Source organism: Rhamphochromis longiceps, linkage group LG22 (genome assembly GCF_057381845.1).
Source record: "Rhamphochromis longiceps isolate RC_006_pf linkage group LG22, R_longiceps_female_GT1.1, whole genome shotgun sequence".
NCBI lineage: Eukaryota > Metazoa > Chordata > Actinopteri > Cichliformes > Cichlidae > Rhamphochromis > Rhamphochromis longiceps.
The window spans coordinates 17704049-17725446 of NC_140577.1; the positions used below are offsets into that span (position 1 = coordinate 17704049).

General features: G+C 40.0%; 2 protein-coding genes across 3 annotated transcripts; one reads left to right on the forward strand and one right to left on the reverse strand.

Moving 5' to 3' along the window:
- The first annotated feature begins 3237 nt into the window (after nucleotides 1–3237).
- Nucleotides 3238–7272, forward strand: ggcta (gamma-glutamylcyclotransferase a). 2 transcript variants are annotated; one of them, XM_085395600.1, is made up of 5 exons: nucleotides 3238–3463; nucleotides 5216–5361; nucleotides 5463–5595; nucleotides 6635–6804; nucleotides 6901–7272. In XM_085395600.1, the coding sequence occupies exons 1-4, from the start codon at nucleotides 3344–3346 to the stop codon at nucleotides 6788–6790; spliced, it is 555 nt and encodes a 184-aa protein (XP_085251726.1). In that variant the 5' UTR covers nucleotides 3238–3343; the 3' UTR covers nucleotides 6791–6804; nucleotides 6901–7272. The 2 variants fall into 2 exon arrangements, with proteins under 2 accessions (XP_085251726.1, XP_085251725.1); XM_085395599.1 differs by having other exon boundaries at nucleotides 6635–7272.
- Nucleotides 7273–7420: 148 nt separating this feature from the next.
- adnp2b (ADNP homeobox 2b) lies at nucleotides 7421–20676 on the reverse strand. Its single transcript, XM_085395598.1, has 4 exons — nucleotides 20221–20676; nucleotides 19290–19412; nucleotides 11379–11483; nucleotides 7421–11267 (listed from the first exon to the last, which is right to left on the reverse strand). Exons 2-4 carry the CDS (start codon nucleotides 19395–19397, stop codon nucleotides 8496–8498), a joined length of 2985 nt encoding a protein of 994 aa, XP_085251724.1. The 5' UTR covers nucleotides 19398–19412; nucleotides 20221–20676; the 3' UTR covers nucleotides 7421–8495.
- Between the last annotated feature and the right edge of the window lie 722 nt (nucleotides 20677–21398).

Here is a 21398-nt window from a genome sequence, read left to right on the forward strand (position 1 = left end):
TATGGCTTCAATACTTGCTAACAGAATTAAAGAGGTCTTGGAAACAATTATTGATGAGACACAATCAGGCTTTATGAGAAACAGACACATTTCTAATAACATTAGACTGGTTTTGGATTTACTTGATTACTCTGATCTGGTACCTGACAATAGCTTCATTCTCTTTCCTGGATTTTTATAAGGCTTTTGATACAATTGAACATCAATTTATCTTCCACTGTTTGGAAAAATTTGGCTTTGGCAAGTTTTTCTGTAAAGCTGTCAAAACCTTATACACAAATGGCAATAGTTCTATTAAAATGATTAATGGCTCCACCCCGAGATTTGACCTGAAACGTGCTATTTGCCAAGGATGTCCTATTTCACCATATTTATTTTTACTTTGCACACAAATTCTTGCAACTAATATTACTCTCCTTACATCTGGATAAGAAAATTAGTAAAGATATTGACCGTATGCTCTTTAATTTTATATGGAAAAACCGTACGCATTATATTAGAAAAACTGTTGTGATGAATAAGTACGAATCAGGTGGGCTTAACGTCTTAGACCTTTCTACTTTAAATAACACTTTCAAGATTAATTGGGCTAAACATTTTCTTAAAAACCCTACCTCTATCTGGAACTTTATACCATATTATATTTTCTCTCGTTTTGGTGGCTTTAATTTAATTTTAAATTGTAATTACAATGTTGAGAAACTCCCTGTAAAGCTTTCATCCTTCCATAAGCAGGTCCTCTTAGCGTGGACCCTCATTTATAAACACAACTTCTCACCTCACAAATACCTTATCTGGAACAACAGAGATATTTTATAGAAAAATAAATCACTTTTCCTGGAAACTTGGGTCCAAAATGGGATCCTATTGGTGGCTCAGCTGGTTAGTAAAGAGGGACAACTACTTACTTACAACGACTTTATTGCACTATATAATTTTCCAATTAGTGTTCAGGAATTCTCAATGGTGCTTGGTGCCATACCCTCAGGGACTTTAATGTTATATAAAAACACTGACAGCTCGATCTCTACCTCAGTCACTCTCCCTGATCCAGCTGAGTCACCAATAGGAAAAATCTGCTTTTCACAGGAACTTGGTAACAGCAATAAGAGAATACGTAGTTTATTCCAAGAAGATATCGTCTCTCTCCCATATATAATATCTTATTGGAACCGATTTGTTCCAGATATCAAGTGGAAGACAGTCTGGATGGTCCCCCATAAATATTTGATTGTAAATAAGGTGAAAGAAGTCTCATTTAAAATTCTACATAAATGTTATCCAGCCAGTCACTACATGGTAAAATTTAAAAGGGACATAAATACTAATTGTACTTTCTGTGGGGATCATCCAGAAACTGTGACACGTCTTTTATGGTACTGTTCTTTTACACAGAGATTCTGGAAGGAATTTAGCAGGTTTGTTATTGTCCATATTTTAAGGGAGTTTTCTTTACGATGGGAAAATGTTTTATTCTGTTTCTTTAAGTTCCCCAAGAAGTATGATAAATGTTTTTTATGATAAAGTTGTTAATACTTTTAGCTAAATTTTTTATCCATAAATGTAAGTTTACTAACAAAACACCATATTTCTGTCATTATTTTAAGGATGTGGAAATGTACATATAATCAATATCAGACTCCACCAACAAAAAGGCTTTCAAAACAATATATGTATGTGAATTTTTGTGTGTATTCTTATAATTGTTACCTTTTTCTTTTACTCTTGGCTTTTTGTGTTCATGTTCTGTTGTTTTGTATACTTCATCTGTTCTGTGGAGGTCACGTGCTTCCGGCTACTGTGGAGGTCACGTGTATCCGGTTACTTTGGAGCTCCACAGTGGCTGCAGCCAGATGCTCTTGACACTCCTTAAACCAGGTGTTTCTGTCTGGATTTGATAATAGTTGAGCCAATTATAATCTGCAAATAAATAACAAAGAATTTCAAAACATTACTAAGGCTATCCCTCAAAACATTCTATGTACAGCATATAATCTTTTTCAAAACCCTGACTATAGATCCCCTGACCTCTCTGAACTCTTGGTAAATGGGCATAACATTACAGCTAACAGTCTAAAAACCTCCCAAATTAGGGAATTATTTACTAATGTTTTTTTCCCTTATAGATCCAATCCAAATTCCATCTCACATCTGTTCTCCGGTGATCAAAAGAAAGAGATCAGAAAAAATTACCTAAAACTTCCCATTCCTCCCAAAGCTAAGGAGGTCCAATACAAAATCCCTTCTGGTATTTACCCTTCCAAAGAATTTCTCAGATGTCGCTTTGCTATTGATAATAATTCTTGCTCTTTTTGTGATGGGGATATTGAATCAACAGAACATTTATTTTATAATTGTATTTTCTGTAAAGCCCTGTGGAACGATGTGCACTACTGGCTCTTTCCAAAGATTCCAAACTTACTTGAATTTTCTAAAAATGATATTATCTTTGGTTCTCTAAGAAAAGAAAAGAAGCTTGAAAATGTTCTAAATGTAATAATTATTATGGGAAAATTCTTCATTCACAAATGTCGTTTTCTGAAAATAAAGCCGTCCTTTTTTACTTTTCACAAAGAACTCTGCCTCTTCCTCTCATCTGTTAAATTTATGGACAACAAGCTCTGGTTCTGAATCATGTGATTATTGAACTAGATCTGCTAGAAATCCCCTAAGGTATAACGTTTTTTGTTTTTTTGTTTATTTGTTTTTTTTGTTTTTTTATTCTGTTTTTATTTATTTATTTATTTGTTGTTGTTTGTACTTCCTGTTCATTATCTATCTTCTATATGTTGGAATTCAGCCTGTTCTGATACTATTTCGTGTTGGGAAAATAGAATCTTTGTAGAGATTGCCATAATTGTTGTACATTTCTGTGAAAATAAATAAATAAATTTGATAATAGTTGACCTTTGACCCATTTCAGGATAAACCGGTTTTCCAGACACCTAATTGTACGTAAGAGGTTACACAAACATGGCGATGTCCTATTAATAAAATAATTAATGCAATTAATTAACATTAAATATAGTGGCGTGGTTGTTTGTGTGTCTGAGAGGGGTTACTTGAACCGGAAGTAATAAAACGACTCTAAAATATAAATAATATATAATAATATAATAATGCATTCATAATATAACATAAGCATATAGAGTTTATGTATGAGATTGTTAAACTTGGAATGAGATTAAATTTAAAATATATATTACGTAATTACGTATTCTGCGCGCTCTGCGCGAGTCCACCGGGCAAGCAGGTGCAACCGACACCTCCGGCACACCAACATTGGTTGCAAGAAGCATAGAGGTTCCTCGTGCCCGTTTGGTCTCGAGCCACACGAAGTAAGATGGAGATGTCGGGAGCCGCTGGTTTCTTCCTGTATTTCGCCTTCGGAAGCAACTTATTGAAAGAAAGGCTACAGCTGGCTAACCCGTCGGCGACATTTTATAAGACCGGTCGCCTGAAGGTGTGTACAATAAAAACAGCTTTATTATTATTGTATTTAGTCTTTATTATTGCTTCTGTAAACCACCTATTGGCAATGATGTGCTATCGAGTTTGTGACATTTAGATATTATGAGAGATTCGGGGACCATGAAACGGCTTGTTTGGTTGCATTAAATATAAACATATTTTTAGCTTGGTTGTGCGGTGTGTTAAATTGTTAACGTATTAATCTCGGTCTTAACTGTTCTAGTGGTTAATACGAACACCTCCAAGTTCACAGTGTAGTGATTTTGACATCACCTTCGTTCCCTGGCAACGTGAACGCAGCTGGACCTCGGGTATTTTAGCCAGAGGTGTCGTCCAAAAAGTGATTTGTGCGTCTATAACCTGTCCAAAATGTTTCACGAATGATATCAAATCAGTATTAGGTAGAAGGTACAATCAGGTGTTTTTCCAGTGTGAGGTTAATATAGCCTCAATTTATCAATTTAATCTGTCTTTTTTACATTATTTTTTAAAGAGATATGGACACAAGGGAATCGGAAATTGCAATAATTGTAGTATATGTGTGTATAAAAAAAGAACTAGATTGATTATAATGTAGGACGCAGAGTAGGTACAATAATGCTGAGTCATAAGGGCATTTATCAACATAAGCAAAAATATTACATGTAATAAAGACAAAGAAACATTGGAAATCACTTTTTGGCTCAGCAATAATAAAAAGTAGAAAAAATTAATAAACTTAAGCTTAACTTGGAAAACTAACTAAATAATAATAAGTAATAATACAGAAAGCATAGTGGAAAATATCCCTAGTTTGAGTAGTTTGTAGTTTGGTAAAAATCTATATTCACACCTTGCCCGATGAGACTTCGGATGTCAACAAGACTGTGAGCCAACGGCTTTGAAAAAGTTGTTTTTATTCTGTTTATCCAGCACATGCCCTTCATATGCTGGAGGACTAAAACTGACACTGAAACTAATAAAAAATAATAATAATAAACTGAATAAAAATTCAAATGAATTAGAAAATTCAAAACTATAGGAAATTGATGAGCTCATAATAAAATCAAAAACTATATACACTAGCTGTAAACAGTAGCAGTCCTTCCTTTTTGTTTATATGGAAAATTAAACAGTACAGTTATCGTAAATCATACCAAAATTTTAAATGTGGTTTATATAATTGATTTGACTGGTTGCCGATGAAGCTGAGTTCATCTGAGAGTTGCACCTCCCCTGTTTGTGTCAGATCATTAGCTAGCAAAAACAAATTTAAACATTAACCACGTTTGTACCAAGAGGGAGATATTTACTAGTTATTTTCAACCGTCCTTTGTCAACGAGTGGTTTAAATGACAATTTATTATTTCTCAAAAGTCTTGAAGGAATGAAGGATATGGAAAACAACTGAGTCAGCCCCCTCCTGCATTAGCATCTTAGATTGGCCAAATAAAGGTTGCTGCTCTACCTCCTCTGATGTGCCAGCTGTAATAACAGGACTCGGGTGTACTGCAGTTTGACTCTGGTATAACAGCAAAACAAGCTCACGGGGGGGGGGGCACTGCTGAAATCACAAACAACACCCTTCTTACATTATAACAGTAAAACAAAGAGACTTGGTTGAAATGCTGTTACTTTGTATCCAGCTGCAGATAATGTTAAAGGTAAGAAAAGTGTTTCCCACTCAGATGAAGAGCATTAGAAGTAGCAAATCTCCACATAATGACTGGCATTGTTCTGTGTGTGTGTGTGTGTGTGTGTATAGGACTACAAACTGAACTTTGGCCTGTGGAAAGAACACATAGACAATGCTTGGCACGGTGGCGTGGCAACCATTGAGTCGTATCCAGGCGCAGAAGTGTGGGGGGTCATCTGGACTTTGAACAACGAACACCTCTCAAGCCTTGATGAGTGAGAGCCACACATGAACACGCAGCTATTGGTCCATTTCTGAGTTAATTTGTGTACTTTTAACCAACTGTTTTGTTTTTTAAATTTTTGTTCTTCTTTAGCCAGGAAGCAGTGAAGGCTGGTGTATACTCTCCACTGGAGGTCTCAGTGGAGACTGATAACGGGACCGTGCTCTGCAGGACGTATCAGATGAACAACTTCCACGCCTGTCCTCCCTCGCCACAATACAAACAGGTGCAAGGAAAACACCCTGATTCTTAGAGTATGCAATGAAATAAGATACACTCACCCACCACTTTATTAGGTACACCTTACTAGCACCAGGTTGGACCATCCTTTTTTTCTTCAGAGCTGCTTTAATTATTCATAGCACAGATTCAACAAGGTGCTGGAAACATTCATCAGATTTTACTCTATATTGACAGGACAGCATCACACAGTTGCTGCACATTTGTCAGCTGCACATCCAAAAGGTGCATTACTGGACTGAGATCTGGTGACTGTGGATGTCATTTGAGTGGACATGATTTGAGCTTTGTGACGTGGTGTCTTATCCTACTGGAAGCTGCCATCAGAAGATGGCTGCAGTGTGGTTATAAAGGCGACATACTCAGGCAGCAATATTCAGGTAGGCTGTAGCATTACACAATGCTCAGTAGAGGCCAAAGTGTGCAAAGAAAATAGCCCCCACTCCCTTAGTACCAGCGTGAACTGTTGAAACAAGGCTGGATGGATCCATGCTTTCATGTTGTTTACATTAATTTTTCATCCTACCATCTGAACACTGCAGCAGAACTCCAGACTGATCAGACCAAGCCACAGTTTTCCCAGCCTTCTGTTGTTCAACTCATTAAGTTTAATTTTCCTCATTCTCCTCTGACCTCTACAAGATATTTTCACACAGAGAGTCTCAATTTCTTCTTTTGCAGAATATGCTCTGTAAACTCTAGAGATGCTTGTGTGGGAAAATCGCAGATCAGCAGACCATCTGTCACCAACACGACACGTTCAGAGTCACTTAAATCACCTATATTTCCTGTTCTGATCTTCAACCATGTCTACATCTGTAAAAGCACAGAGTTGCTTCCATGAGATTGGTGGGCGATTAGAGATTGCACTAACTAGCAGCTGAACATGTGTACCTAATAAAGTGGCCAGGGAGTGTTACTGTACATTGCAACACAAATCTCTCTTTTTTTAAAAAAAAAAAACCAAAACGTAATATTTAACATAATATCTGCTCATGTATGCATCACGCTGTGCCTCACGTAAGGTGGTGTGTCTGGGCGCGGAGCAGCACGGACTCCCCGTAGAGTACAAGAAGAGCCTGGAGGCCGTTCAAACCAACAACTACAGCGGCCCCTCGATCCTGGACCAAATCCCAACGATCACGAACCTGAGATTAAACAGTTCAAATTCAGGTTCCTGAACTTGGAAATGAAAGTGAGCAGAAATGCACCAGAATGAGATATAAAGCAGCTAATTGGTGGAGGAACTGTGGTGAGGAAGTTATCGCTTTTTTGTTTTCTTTTTTTGCAGATTATGGACCTTTTAACCTCAAACATGATTATAAATGATTACCATTATATAACAAGATTGAGACTGAGATATAATTAACAGGACAGGGAAAAATGTTTTTTGTTTCACAAATAACTCTCATGTTATGAAAGTGGCACCACTGTGTGGACAGAACTTAATAATGCATGCAATTTAATAACGAGACGTTTGGCTGAGCCCAGCACAAACCACGTCTTAATCACCGCTGAGCAAATAGATTGTGTTGAAAAATGTGTTTCATTTCAAAGACTAAAAATATGCAGCGCAGACACTTGTTACCACAGTGTTCCTCTGGGGTATATTAAACACTGATGACACACCCTTAAGACTCTAAACTTGTCCGCCTTTTATTACACATAATGCACTGCCTGTATTATGACTTTAAACCAGTTTGTTCACTTCTGTGAAAAAAGGAAAAGAAAGAGGGGCCTGCAGTTTGTAATTACACACAGGGGGGAAAAAAAGGAAAATAAAAACATACCTTGGGATGCTTTAACACAGCTTAATTAAAAATTACATTTTTATTACAAAATGAAAATAAAAATGGACCATTCGTGTAAAAGGAAACCATGTTATTTTGTTTACACCACAGTGGCTTTGGACAGTGTATTTTAACGCCTCCCAATATTTCAATATATTTATACTCTTGGACTTATAGAAAATACAAGTATATAGAAAACAAAACAGAAAACCGATGCGGGGAACACCCAATAACACGTTCTAGGTTCTGCTGAATCTCCCGAACAATTTCCTCAAATCTGAGGAAATGCGCAGACTTCACAATGGCACAAATTATAATCTAATCTGAAAGTAAAACAAAGGCTCATGCGGGGAACATGGCCAACAGCAAGTTCAGAACTCAAAACACTTATACATTCTTTAAAAGATTAACTTCCACACTGTGAGATGAGCATTCATCTCAGTAGGTCCACATGAGCTGGGCGAGAAAAAAAATTGAAAATAAAAAAGATAGTAATCTCCTTAAACTGTATAAATGTTGAGGGACAAGTGGAGTGAGTAATCTTAAAAGATCCAGTGGCAGAAATCAAAAGGCAAAGGTGAGAACCGGTTAAAACAAACAAACAAACAAACAAACAAACATGGAAAGGGAAAACTTGGTTTGATCAGCTTGTTTGTGTTGCGGTGTGCACCAAATACAAATGAACAAAAATAATGATTGCAAAAAGCAGCAAAAAGAGGCAGAAGCACTTAAGTCGAAACCATTGTGGAAAGAGATATCGTATCTAGCTAAATGCAATGTATCAGACAATACACTTGGACCTGCTTTCCCACAAGGCTTTGCATTTCTGTGGAAAAATATGGACCACTGACGAAGTACTGAAGTCAAACGAAGCACTAATAATGAAGGCTACATTAATAAACCACCCTCTGTTACAGGTAAGCTTCTATGTAAGATTATACATCATTCATTTACAATGCTTGATCAACCTCTCAGATGACTGTTAACACAAACGTGGTCATTATTAATGAGCTTATTTTCTTCTTTTAAATGCATTATTTTATTTTTATTTATTTTTTTGCACTTTTTCAGGTTCCACTTTCACGCACTTCTGAGCTCATTCCATCTGCTCCCCACCTGTGACTTTTTCATTTCCACTTTCGTCCATCGGTTCTGGTGCGTCTTCGCCGCTTTCCATCTCCTCTGTCGTGTCAGCTGCTGATTCGGCAGGCTGCTGCTCCGGGATGACCAGGTTGTGCTTGAGTTTGCTCAGTTCGGCCATGTTGAAGCCGAGGAGGATGCCTGCAGTGTTCCTCTTGAGACTCTTCATGCACTTGCTGCGTTTCTTGCTGAAGAGCGCCGCCAGCTCCGCCTTGGTAAGAGACAGCCTCTTGCACAGCTCTTCGGTCTCTGCTTTGGTCGCGTACGGGTTCACGTTGAAGTATTTGGATATGAAGTCTCTACGCTCCTCGCTGCAGCGGCGCTCCGTTGGGGTGGGCTCCAGCAGCAGCTTGACCGCCGTGTCGCTCTGAACTTCGGGCTCTGGCGGAGGCAACAACTTCTCCTGCTCTCGCTTCTTGCGCATGGCTGCCCTGTGTTCTCGCTCTCGTTTGTTGGCCTCGAGGACCTCCCGCCACGCAGCTTCCAGTCTCCTCTTCGACTGCAGCTCTGCTTCGGTTTCCGGAGGCTCTGTGGGGCGCACGATAGGAATCAAGCGAGCTGGAGCAACCCGAGCTGGAGCCACACGAGCTGGAGTCACGCGAGCTGGAGTCAATGTCTGTTTCATAGTCAGCCCTTGTGGTACTTGAAGGAAGTAGAGACCGGAAGCCTGATTGACCTGCTGAGCTGGTTTTGGTGGCGGCTGGGGTGCTGCAGCAGGTGTGGGTGGTTGTTGTGGCTTGGGTGAACAACGACATCGCTGAATGTGGAGCATCACAGCCTGCTGGGTGACCTTTCCTGTGTACACGCCGTTGCAGTATATGCACTTGAAAGCCTCCGTCTTGAGAATAGCGTGGATAGTGGGTGCTACAAAGTGCTTCTGTTTCAGGTGCTGCAAGTAGTCTGACTCCTGCTGAAACTTTTCATCACAAAAGGGACAGTAGGAGCTGTTGACTTTGACGGGTACGGAGCAGATTTCCGGGTGGTTGCTGGGCTGCAACTTAAAGAAAATCAGATCTAGGGAACTTGTGACCAAGGCGAGCTTGACCTCTGCGTCACCAAGGATCTCTCTTGGCGCAGAGGTGTGAACGTCAAAATAAGGGAACAGGATCCCTCCAGCACCCTTTGAGTAGACTCTGTACTTCTGCCTCAGGAAATCACAGTATGCCTTGCTTGTAGGATTGTGCTGCTTTACATGTTCGATGAGCTGTTTGATTGAGAAGAACAAGGCTGAGCAGTACAAGCAATTCAAGCCATGCAGCAGGTGCTGGAAGACGCTCTTTTCTGATAGTAGAATTTTGCAGGTTAGACATTTCACAGTTTTGTCAGGCATTTTTTTCAGGAATGCAGCTCGCGCAGCTACACTTTCTGACTTGGACGAGGAAGATTTTGTCTGGTGGGCGACCTCGGTGTGCATGTCAAAGACATTGGAAGGGAAGAGTTCATTGCAGAGGGGACAGGTTATCCATTTCTTAGTTTGTGGCGTGGAATTTATTTGTTCAACTGACTTGAGGGCAGTACTTGTGCTGTGAGAGACTGGCACTGCTACTTGCAGGGGAGCAAAAGTGTACGTGGGCATTCCGTTCACCTTGTTGCCAGTCGGGATCAGGTGACTCAGCAGAGACTGTGAAGTCAACATAGTACCTTGTAGGCCGATTTGGTTTGTTGCTAAACTGTGTGTAACTGCAGCAGGCTTGGGTACAGTCCCAGGTCCAGCTGCTACGTTCGCCTGCAGTCCCGACTGAAGGAGGATCTGCTGCGCTTGTGGGGTCTGTTGTGCAGGAGCAGGAGCTGAAGGAGGCGCTGAAGCGGGAGTTAAGGTCACTGGCGCCTGTTTTAGAGCAAGATTCGAAACTGTGGGAAGGTGGACCATAGGCGGTCCTTGGGGCAAAGCACTTCGGAGGGCTATCGTGGCACCGGGCTGAAGCAAACCTTTAGCCTCAGCACTAGCTAGCTGCACTAGCGCTGAGGCCTGAGGTGGCAGGAAAGCTTGGTTTGTTCCAGGGCCACAGATCAGAGTGGTACTGTTTGCAGTCCCTTGTACTTGCTGTAATGTCACTACAGTCCCAGCAGGTTGGCCGTTACTTGGCAAGACCAAAGATTTACTATTGAGCATTTGAGGTTGCTGTGGTTTGGGAGCAATACTTGGGAATGTCACAAACACACCATTCCCATTAGGAGTCGGTTTAACAATGTAGTTCTTATTCTCATAAATCAGAACCTGCACTTGTGTGCTTACTGTATAATGTGATGGCTCGATGAGCATGTGATGCAACATTTGGTCTAGAGTTCCAGTGTTCACCTTGCACATCTTGCAGCAATACACTTTGACAGATGAATTCCCCTGAAGGTGCAACCTGTAACCGATGTACTGCTCTGCCAAACTCTCCATGTGCTTCAGAATAATGTGCTTCTTCATTGCAAAGATAGAAGATGTGGGAAACGCACATCTTCGACACTGATACCTCTCGTTTCCACGATGGGTGGGTAAAGATGTTTCCCTCTGCAGCGGTATCTGGGTGTTTGACACAGGGAGTTTGGCGTGGAAGAACAGCATGTGCTTCTTCACAACCTTGGGGTGGCCGATGAAGACGCACTGTGAGCAGGGTGTCAGCGCACAGAAGGACTGGACGTAACCGTGGCAGCGGGAGACATGGCTCCTGAAGTTGTAGATGTTTTGTGAAGAGTACTTGCACAGGCTGCAGCACAGAGATCGAGACCGATACGGCCACTGAGGACGGAGAAAAGACAATGAAAGCGTAAGAGGAGGCAAAAAAAAAGTGCTTTTAAAGAATCCACAGCATGAGAAAAAAATTTTTTTTTTTTTAAATATCAGGTTTACCTTCTTTTGCATTCTGCTGTAGTATCCTTCCGCAAAATCCATCCACTCAGTTTCCTGAAAAGCATCATCTTCATCCGAGTTTTTCTCAGAGTTTTCATTTATTTCCTGCACAGAACACACATATTTCAAATAAAAGTAAAAACACTGTGTGAAACTCCAACTTATCAACTTCCATTTACAGCTGTGTTTAGCGAAGGTTAATTCAGTCTAATGCACTTATGCCAATTCATTATTACCCTGCTCACTTACCCAACACCACAGACATCTCTTGACAGTTATCAGGCCACATCACATCACATCACCCAACCCCACCTGTTGCCATGACAACAACAGAATAACCTAGATATGGTGTCCCCAACCACCAACCCTTCACTTCAGCCTGCATCTCATGTAAAACAAAGTAATACAGACTTTAAAGAAATTTAACTGTATTTATTTAAAAAATAAATAAATAAATAAATAAATAAATAAATAAAAATAAAGCAGACAGAACACAGCTATGACAGATTGTAAGCCTCATGTTCTACACATCTTCCTCCCAGCAACAAAGACAATCTTTACAGTCACTCGAGGTTTTAAGGTGATAAAGATCATTGTCACAAACTGAGCATCTGAAGTGGGAAATGTAGGTTCAGGGCCTCTCACTGAGAGGGTTTTGGCCTTCCCTCCAGTGGAAAACCACAAGAACGGTCATATAAATATTTTTTCAACTGACTTTTTAAAATTTTTTAAAGCAGGCTTTTATTACTTAAATATTTTACTCATCAAATTGCTAAAAAAAACCCCACCAAAATTAACGGATTTGGTTTTAAGGTTAAAACTCAAACTCTTTTTCCTCATCTACAAGCAGACCAATCATGCTCATTTGCATCCTCAAAGACCTTTTTTTACAAAGTTTGTTCTCGAGTTCAAGCGAATCCTTTCAAGTCATTTTAGAGGCAGTTCCCTCAAGACATGTCTGAGGTATCGTGTTCACAAGAATAGGACCGATGGGCAGACGGAAACCTGAAAACATGACACCTCCAGCCAGGCCACTGCCACCAGCTGCAGCAGTTTCTGAGGCCTAAAAACTCTTTAAGAGCTTCTCTGTCCTAAAGCAGCTGTCATTACTTTTTAATAGTTAAAACCTAATTTATAGAATTACACCAGGAACCAAAAATTATATCAGAGTTTGTGTCAGAAAATACGGTGGCCCTGAGGTGCCAAACACACTGCAACTTAAAAAAAAAAACAAAAAAAACAAAAACCCAGCAAATAGAAAAAACGCTGCAAAAGAACACAAAACATAACAGAAGTGTTTCTGTGGAGCCAAAAAAAAAAAATAAAGATGGAAAAGCTGCAGACTTGGCAAGCTAACAGTAAACGGCTAATAGCTTCTTTTTCTTCCTCCTAGCATTATTCCCGCTCTGCGAGGTCCGCTTTTCTGCAAAGCCACCTCCATCTTCTTCACATAGTCTTTAATTCGGTCCATCCATCACCTTTTTGGTCTGCCCCTTGGTCGCTGAGTCTTAGTGCTGTTCTTGTCAACAAGTTTTTGTCACTTCTGACCACGCGTCCATACCATCGCAGTCGTGCTACTTGCTCTTCTCCGTGATTGGTGCGATGCCCAGCCGCTTTCGGATGTTAATGTTCATGAGGTGGTCCCACCGTGTCACGCCCAGGCACCACCAGTAAACGGCTAATAGCAAACATGATTATATGAATCATCCAATTAAAACACACATTACCTGCACCTTTTCACTTCCGTAGATGCTCTGTCAAAGTAAAGCACTTCTTTTGTGTTTTTTGAGATTTTGTTTTATCTAATCCCGTTCTATTTTTTGTGCTTTTGCAGTTTTTTCCCCATTTGCTGTTTTTTTTATAAAGTTGCAGTGCATTGCATCGTCAGAGCAGAGACAAGCAGAGCTACTGAGCTACAAGTGATTCCTTGTGTCAAGGGAGCAGCTGAAGCTAGTTTTGTAAACTGTTACTGCAATAATGGATGCAATTAATAGTTAATACAGTATCTTGATTTTTAACTGTCTAGCCTAGTCAGTGAAAAATGCCCAACTTGTTTAGTATTTAACAAAGCATCATACAGTCTCCCTGTGAGTGCTACTCTTATGTAAATGTGAGATCATGATGATTGGATCCATTTGCACTTTACAGTAGAGCAGGGCGATATGGCCAAAAATATTTATCACGATATATATTTGAAAATTTGCGATAACGATATAATTGACGATATAATTGATGCGAGACAAAATACAACTCCACAACATTACTAGCGCAAAAAGACAACCTTCCATTTATTTTCACTTAAACAGGAAGCTGGTTTTTATGTACATTAAAGCTTTAGAAAAATGTAACAGTGCAAATGCAAATTCCTTGCTGAAAGTTTAACCAAAAGGCATTTCCAGTAGAAATGGGCTGACATATCATGAGCATAACCACGTATAATATGGTTATATGGTTAAAAAGAGGTGCTTTGCAACATTAAACTGCAGTGTGCAGTACGTATTTTTCGGACCATAAGGTGCACGGGATTATAAGGGACATTAAGCGAAACAAAGCAGTCAGATAAATCAAACTTTATTAAACTCATTCTTCTTGCTTCCTCCACTTCTGTACCATTGATTCATTAATGTTGAATTCTCTGGCAGCTGCTCTATTCCCATGTCGTTGCAGTATATTAATGACTAACCTTGTATTGTGGATGGATTATCTCAGTTGTTCTCCTGACTGAAGTTTGGTCCGTTTACAGCATCCTACCATGCGATTGCATTTGTCTCTAACTATCAGGAACTTTAACGTTAACTTTTATAAGTGGAAAAGTGTTAGTGTTCGTCCTCCAGCTTCACTGTTTATGTTATGCTAACATAGCTTTGTCGCTAGCGGTCACGTAGCACATCATTATATACCAGCTAGCCCAACTTCAGTAACCCTACAAACGTCACTGCTGTTTAGTTTCCTGTCTTCATTTATGTTGGAAGTGATAGCAGAGCTGTACGTTTGATTTTTTTCAGAAATCTCTCAGTCAGAACATGCAATATCATGCTTAGGTAACTAGCGAAACTAGCGAGCTAACTTCCGCTAGCTTCCTGCTAACTTCTAACTCCGTTAAATGTAATAACTTTTGTTTTCATGGATGCCTGGAAGTTAAACTTCATAGTTACACCTGGTAAAGCAGCAATGCTGATCGTTTTATTAAAGATGAAAGAATTTAGACAGTTTTTAACTCTAAGTGATGCTGCAGTGTTCGTTTGACCTGAAGTATACGGAGTTTAGGACCCAGATTACTCCCAGATTTAAGAGCATCTTAGTCCGACAAATACGACAATAACAACGGCCGCTTGCATGTTCTGTAAAAAAAATGTGCTTTGTCGTGTATCTGACGGACAAACACCAAACCAGTTCCACATCACTGAAGTTGCACCATTTTTACAAACCAATTCTGGTTCATCTGTTTCACTCAACAATCGGCCATGTGCGCATGAACACAAAGGCACTGCGCATGCGCGTTTACTCATATTCTATCGCGATATTTCATTTTCCTATCGTTGCCTAACATTATACCGGTATTACCGTGAACGGTATAACATGGCCCAGCCCTACTTTACAGTGTAAAGCTGTAAAGCAGAATCAGTGATGAGTTTGTGTGGATGCAGCAGAATGGGATGAGTGTTTGGGATTAAAAACCCCATTTGCAAAATATTTTGAGAAGTTGGGACTAAACAACACCCTGTAAACATGTGAGAACTTAGGAGGCAAACAGCTTCATATTTTCCTCATTCTTGCTTGATGCAATATTACCACCTCTTTTTCAACGACGAGTACAAGATCTCTGCAGTGGGTGACATTTCTGGAGCGCAGGCAGGCCATTTTAGCTCCTGAACTCATACTGCAGAGTCATGCTGTTGGAATATATACCTAATGTAGGTTGGCATCATCTTAGTGAAATAAGCAAGAACTTCTCTGAAAAATGCTGTAACCCAAACCTTCTGTACTGTCTGCTGTTTGTTTTGGCTCTCTGATAAGCAACAAGGTCAGCCTAGTTGCGTGTTGACAGTACTTCCTTATGTGAAGAGGATATGAAACTATAGCTGTAACGTACGTGTCCCCACTAAAGTGATGCTCTGTCATTGATAAATCTATATTTTAACATATTATTAATTCAGACAAATTTCCACAACACTGGAAACAAAATAACAACTGTTCATATTCTTGATCACTTGCAAACATGTTGGTTTTCTGCACATTTTTGTGAAGTATACAGACTTGAATATGGTACATTCAGATTTTCCAAAGTAGAACTGCAATACCAATGTGGGCACATTCGAGACAACAAGCTGGGCGTACTAGCTAAAGCTGGGACTATATTTTCTGCAACTGTAAGTCCGCTCGGGTCCCAATGATGTAAATTTAGTGTGAGGGTCCGAGTGGATGACTGCACACCTGGCCGTTTTCTGTAACCTCACTGAATTTACATTGAAATGCACGAACTACGCATGCTCGCCAAACTAGCTGCAAATCTGATGTCTGATTAAACCCACAAATCATTGTTTATCGAAGCTGTATCACACGTAAAAATGTGCACATCAGTCTCAGTTTAAAGAAACTCTCACAAACTCTGCTGATGTGATGCTGCAAGAATTTATAACAAGTGAAGGAGGTGCTATGACACACAATCAGCAGTAGGCAGATGCTTAGACTTCTTTTGGTCTGAAAAATCCCAAGTCACGTTCAGAGTAGGGCTGCCACGATTAGTCGACTAGTCACGATTACGTCGACTATCAAAATAATCGTTTGTGGCAGCCCTAGTTCAGAGTAGGGCTGCCACAAACGATTATTTTGATAGTCGACTAGTCACCGATTATTTTTGCGATTAGTCGACTAATCAGATCATCATCCATTGGACGTAAAAATACAGCTTATTGCACCAGCAGCATCTGCTCTTATATAACTATCATTAGCTTACAGCTTTAAGTGTTTAAGGTCTGTGCTAACTAAAAATAAAGACAAGATGATAGTTAATTGAATTCTAATTAAATGTGCAGATTGTTTCGGTGGAGTTTAATAAACTCAGCCGATTTACTCAGGAACAAATAAAATACTGAAAAAAGCCAAACAATAACATTTTTAAGTTATCTAAGTGACTTGTATATGTTTAACCTGAGTAGGGCGGTGGGTTTGAAAACGATCTGCCGGGAGTCCGGTGCTCTCATGGCCCCCGGCTAGCTATCGAGCTAGTGGGTAACAGACGCCTCCGAAAACGTCGGAGCGCTTTTGAAAATATGTGGTGTCTTGATAAACTGAGCAGATATTTGAGGTTTACACAGCTACATTCTCGCCTGAAAATATGTTAAACGTTTATTTTGTGACCCAGAAAGAATAATAAGAGTAATATTAAAACTAACTAGCTGCCGCCATTGTTGACAACTGCGCTGGGCCGCGCTATGAATTCTGGGACACAGTTTCTTCTTCTTCGGGGTTTAACGGCAGCTGGCATCCTTGTACATGCAGTGCTGCCATCTTCTGTTTCAGTCCGTTATTACACTCTTAAATCCTGCTACTTATTCCTGCTTTTGGGATCTTACAAAGCTTCAAACGACGCGTCGACTATTAAATCAGTCGTCTACGATTTTGATAGTCGACGTAATCGTGACTAGTCGACTAATCGTGGCAGCCCTAGTTCAGAGACATCAGGACAACATAAGACTGAGATTCAGACACATCGTAGATCTACTCGACTTTAACAGCTGTATTGTTTCAGAGACGTCAGTATATTATGTAAGTATTATCCATCACTGACAGAGAATGAAAATAAACAAAATATGTGAAAGCGGAATTTGACAGCTGTGTGCACCAATCTCTGTGCACAAACTACTGTTTATTATCAGTTTGTGTCCTGTGTGTGTGTCCTGTGTGTGTGTCATGTAATGAGCAACAACAGAGCCTGTCCCACCAACACTCCACCTTAACTTCCATTAAAATATCGACAACAGAAAAATGCAAGATTCAGCTCTCAACATTCAGAGGTGACCAGCTTCACACAGCAGAGGTGGGCAACCCTTACCATCAAAAGAAACATTTTTGACCCTCCCTAAATATAACAGCAATGCTACGTGCTTGTTTGTTTTATTTTTCTTTTTGCTAGTTTGTCATCCAGATCAAGCTCACCGAATCTGCTAATACAGTGTAAGACTCTCCACTTTCCTCTGATTGCACCGTATTTGAATTACTGTGCAGAGGTTTGGGGCAATACTTACAAATGTTCGCTATCATCAATCTTTATATTACAAAAAAGGGCCATAAGGATAATCCATAAAACTGGTTACAGAGATCATACAAATCCACTATTCTTAAAATCAAAAATTCTAAAATTCACAGATCTGGTTCATTTTCTCACAGCACAAATTATATATAAAGCAATAAATAACCTGCTTCCTGACAATATTCTAAAAATGTTTTCTAAAAGGGAACGGGGATACAATTTGAGGGGGGAATTAAATTTAAAACATCCTCGTATCCGTACAACATTAAAAAGTTTTTGCATCTCTGTGTGTGGAGTGAAGCTGTGGAACAGACTAAGTATAGATATGAAGCAATGTCCGAGCATGGCACAGTTTAAAAAGCGGTTTAAGGATATGGTTTTTACAGGGTACAGGTAGAGATTTGATAGGGTGTTCTTGTCTAATATTTTCATGTGTGTGCGCATGCACGGGTTTGTTGGTATGGGTAATATATATATATATATATATATATATATATATATATATATATATAATAATTGTAGGTTGTGTATCCTTGAGGTGTTAATGGGGTTATTGAAAATGTGTATATGTGCGTATATACGCATGTATGGATAGATAGAAACATATGTGTATATATTAAAAAAAAAAATTTACACATAACATATAATGTAATTGCAAGGAGGTATTTCTGTAGTCTATTGATACTAGATAGTGGAAAAGGGGTGGGATTAAATAAGCTTATGCTTCTTCCTGCTCCTTTTTGAACATGGACGTTATTTGGAGTTGTGGTTGCTCGTTTTCCTTTTGTTTGCTTTGTTCATTTGTCTCTTTTAATTCTATTTTTTTATACTTTTTCAACATGTTCAAAATAAAGATTCAATCAATCAATCAATCAATCAAATGTTTCCTCTTTTGGGTTGGAGTCCATAACAAACAGTGGGAAGGGACTTTGAACCCATTTATTTTTCTACATCCATGCCAGGTCCAGCAAAACGTAAGGTGGTGCAGGCTCTGATTTAACTGATTCATTTTTTTGTTTTTTAAAAGGCAGAACATTTTTACAACTGGAAAATGTAAAACATTACTCACAAATACAAGAACTAAAAATGAAAAATAACTACTCCATAATAAAGTCATTTTTTTCCTCCTCTCTCTTTCTTTTGTCTTAGCTGCAGGGAGAGGGAGCCACACGTTTGCCAACCTCGGCTCAAAGCCTAGGCAGGGCACTAACAGCTGTGAGCCAACCCCCTGTGTCTCTGGCATTTCTAATAAATCAATGAGTGAAGAAAATCCACTGAGCACTCCGTCCTCTCTGATCCCGGGCCTCCTTAGGGCAACTATCGCAGCCACAACCAGCGCAAAACCCTTAAGACGCCACATTTTTACGACAATGTAGATGATGAAACACCCAAATGCTGCGGTTTTTACACTGAGGGCCACTATTCTTTTTGAAGAGACTTCTTCTTATACCCAGCCATGTTGCTGAACGGTCACCAATTAAACTAATTAGGTATGTTATGCTTTTATGTTATTTTCAAACAAACATGGGCTAACGCATTTCTGAAAATCAGCATGTTCTGCTTTCTTTCTACTTGAGTTGCTGTTACTAGAGCACAACAGAGTAAACAACACTCAAGCCCAGAGATCTGTCAGATTATTCTCCACGACAGAAACCTACCTTCAGCAGGTTCTGACAGTCTTCCAGGCCGATCTCACTCAAGATGCTCTTCACTGCCTTCCTCGCTTTGCGGATCTTTTCGATATTTCCAACTGGGACCTGATACATGATTCCTCACAAGCCCTTATAAAGGAAAATAAGTTTTCAACTGGTTACAAAGCATTCGCGCTCTTCTATTAATTATAAAATAATTATCAAAATATGCTTTTATTGCATTTATAGTGCAAACATACATCATATTTCTCAGCCTACAAAATTACCATTGTTTTTTAATTGTAGCATCATTAAATTAGTAAAAATATTTTCTGTAGCCCCAAAACAAGTGAATAGTATGGTGAAAAGGTGAACATGGCACACACTGGGCAGAATAACAAAGGTTAGCTGAGGTCAGGTAATGTATGCAGTATTACATCAATAATTTATAACCCTATTATGCCAATAAATAAAACACATAAACAGTAAATGAAGATGGAATAACGGACGGGGTAATAATGATGTAGTTAAATAATCCACTGCAGCATAGTGACAACCTGCCTGTATTTAGTACTGATTGATGAGAATCACAGCATGGCTGAATATGGGTATAATGTCTGCACAGGCTCTGTGGTAACACAAATAAAAGCCGTAACAGTTAGTGTGCATCAGCTGATATCACTCTCAGCATCTGTGCAAAAACACCAGCCGTTCGCCAGTGAGCACTACAAAAAAAGTTATTTTCAGTCAGTTAAAAGTGCGAGATTTAGATCACCTGTAAACTAAAAGCCTGTCCCCCTCACACATGCCATCCATGCTAACACTACAATGTGTCTGCTGGCCGTACTGAAGTCCTAAAAAAGCCCGGGGAGGCACGCTGACAACAAGCCGGTGACTAAGACGGCGAGGGCGCATCCGCCTACACGAGGATGCCCACAGCCTCCTCGCACATATTTACCTCGTCCAATTTTCAGCGTAGATTAACGTTAGTTGTCGCTGTGCCACCACCGACAGAGCTAAGGGTTTTCCCACTTCCACCGGCCCGCAACTGTGTGTGTCAGTGAGCTGCGTCTACTGGCGGTGCTGCGCGCAGACGCTCCCCCGAGCGGCATTCGCTGTCCGTGCACACCGCTCTACGAACACCCTGCTTAAATATGAAACGTGATGTTTGCGAAACCACTCCGGAGACAAGTTATCTTTTTTCTTTTTTGGTCCAGCTTTTGTCCCTTTCTTCCCCCCTATTGAGGAAAAAATGGCGCTTAAGTTCAGGATCTGACGTAGCTGCCTCATTTGCATACAGCACAAACTGACCAATGGGAGCGCTCGCCTGCTAAAACCCGAATAACTTTTTATTCTCTCACTGGAACCCTCAGCCCGGCTCCAGGTTGCCCAGGTGACGCACTCTGTGGTTCACTTTCTGAATTTCATGCCACATCTGACCTGGTGAGCCCACATTTACCATTCCCATCTAATAGCTAGGTAGGGGGCGTGGCTCCTGCGACCCCCCCCCCACAGCAGCAAGTCACGTGATACATGCTCAAGCCCAACCAATGAGGTGTCGAGAAAATGAGCTAAATGGGTGGTCTTTGACGTGTGATGTCATATCATGCTACTTTCCGTACCCAATTACTTTGAGCCACCATTTTGATTGAGGGAGAAAGCGAAATGAGTAGGTTAGATGTCTTTAGGCTAGCAAAAGATTAAGTGTTAGGATTTTTTATTGTGTTTTACAGTTACAACTTGACAAAATGGCTAGTTACCATCATGTGGTAATTTATACCAACTGCGAAATCTTGTTACATATATTTTATAGATAGTTGTAGCTAACTGTAAAAGTTGATTAGAGCAATTTCCAGGTTAACAATTTTACCTTCAGCTTTTCCCGCCTACAGGTAATTCAAGCACAGCTTGAGCGCTGCGTTAACCACCTATCTGACTGTCGCCTGCATGCTAACCTTAACAACCAAGGTCAGTTTAGGCAAAAACTGGATGAAATATAAACAAATCAATAATCTCTTCAACATGTCTGTGAAGGTTCTCAGTCATCCAGGTCATCGTAGTCAAAGGAGCTTACAAAGAAAAGCATCTGGACTTCTTTAAGTTACTTGAAGACGTTTCACCTCTCATCCGAGAAGC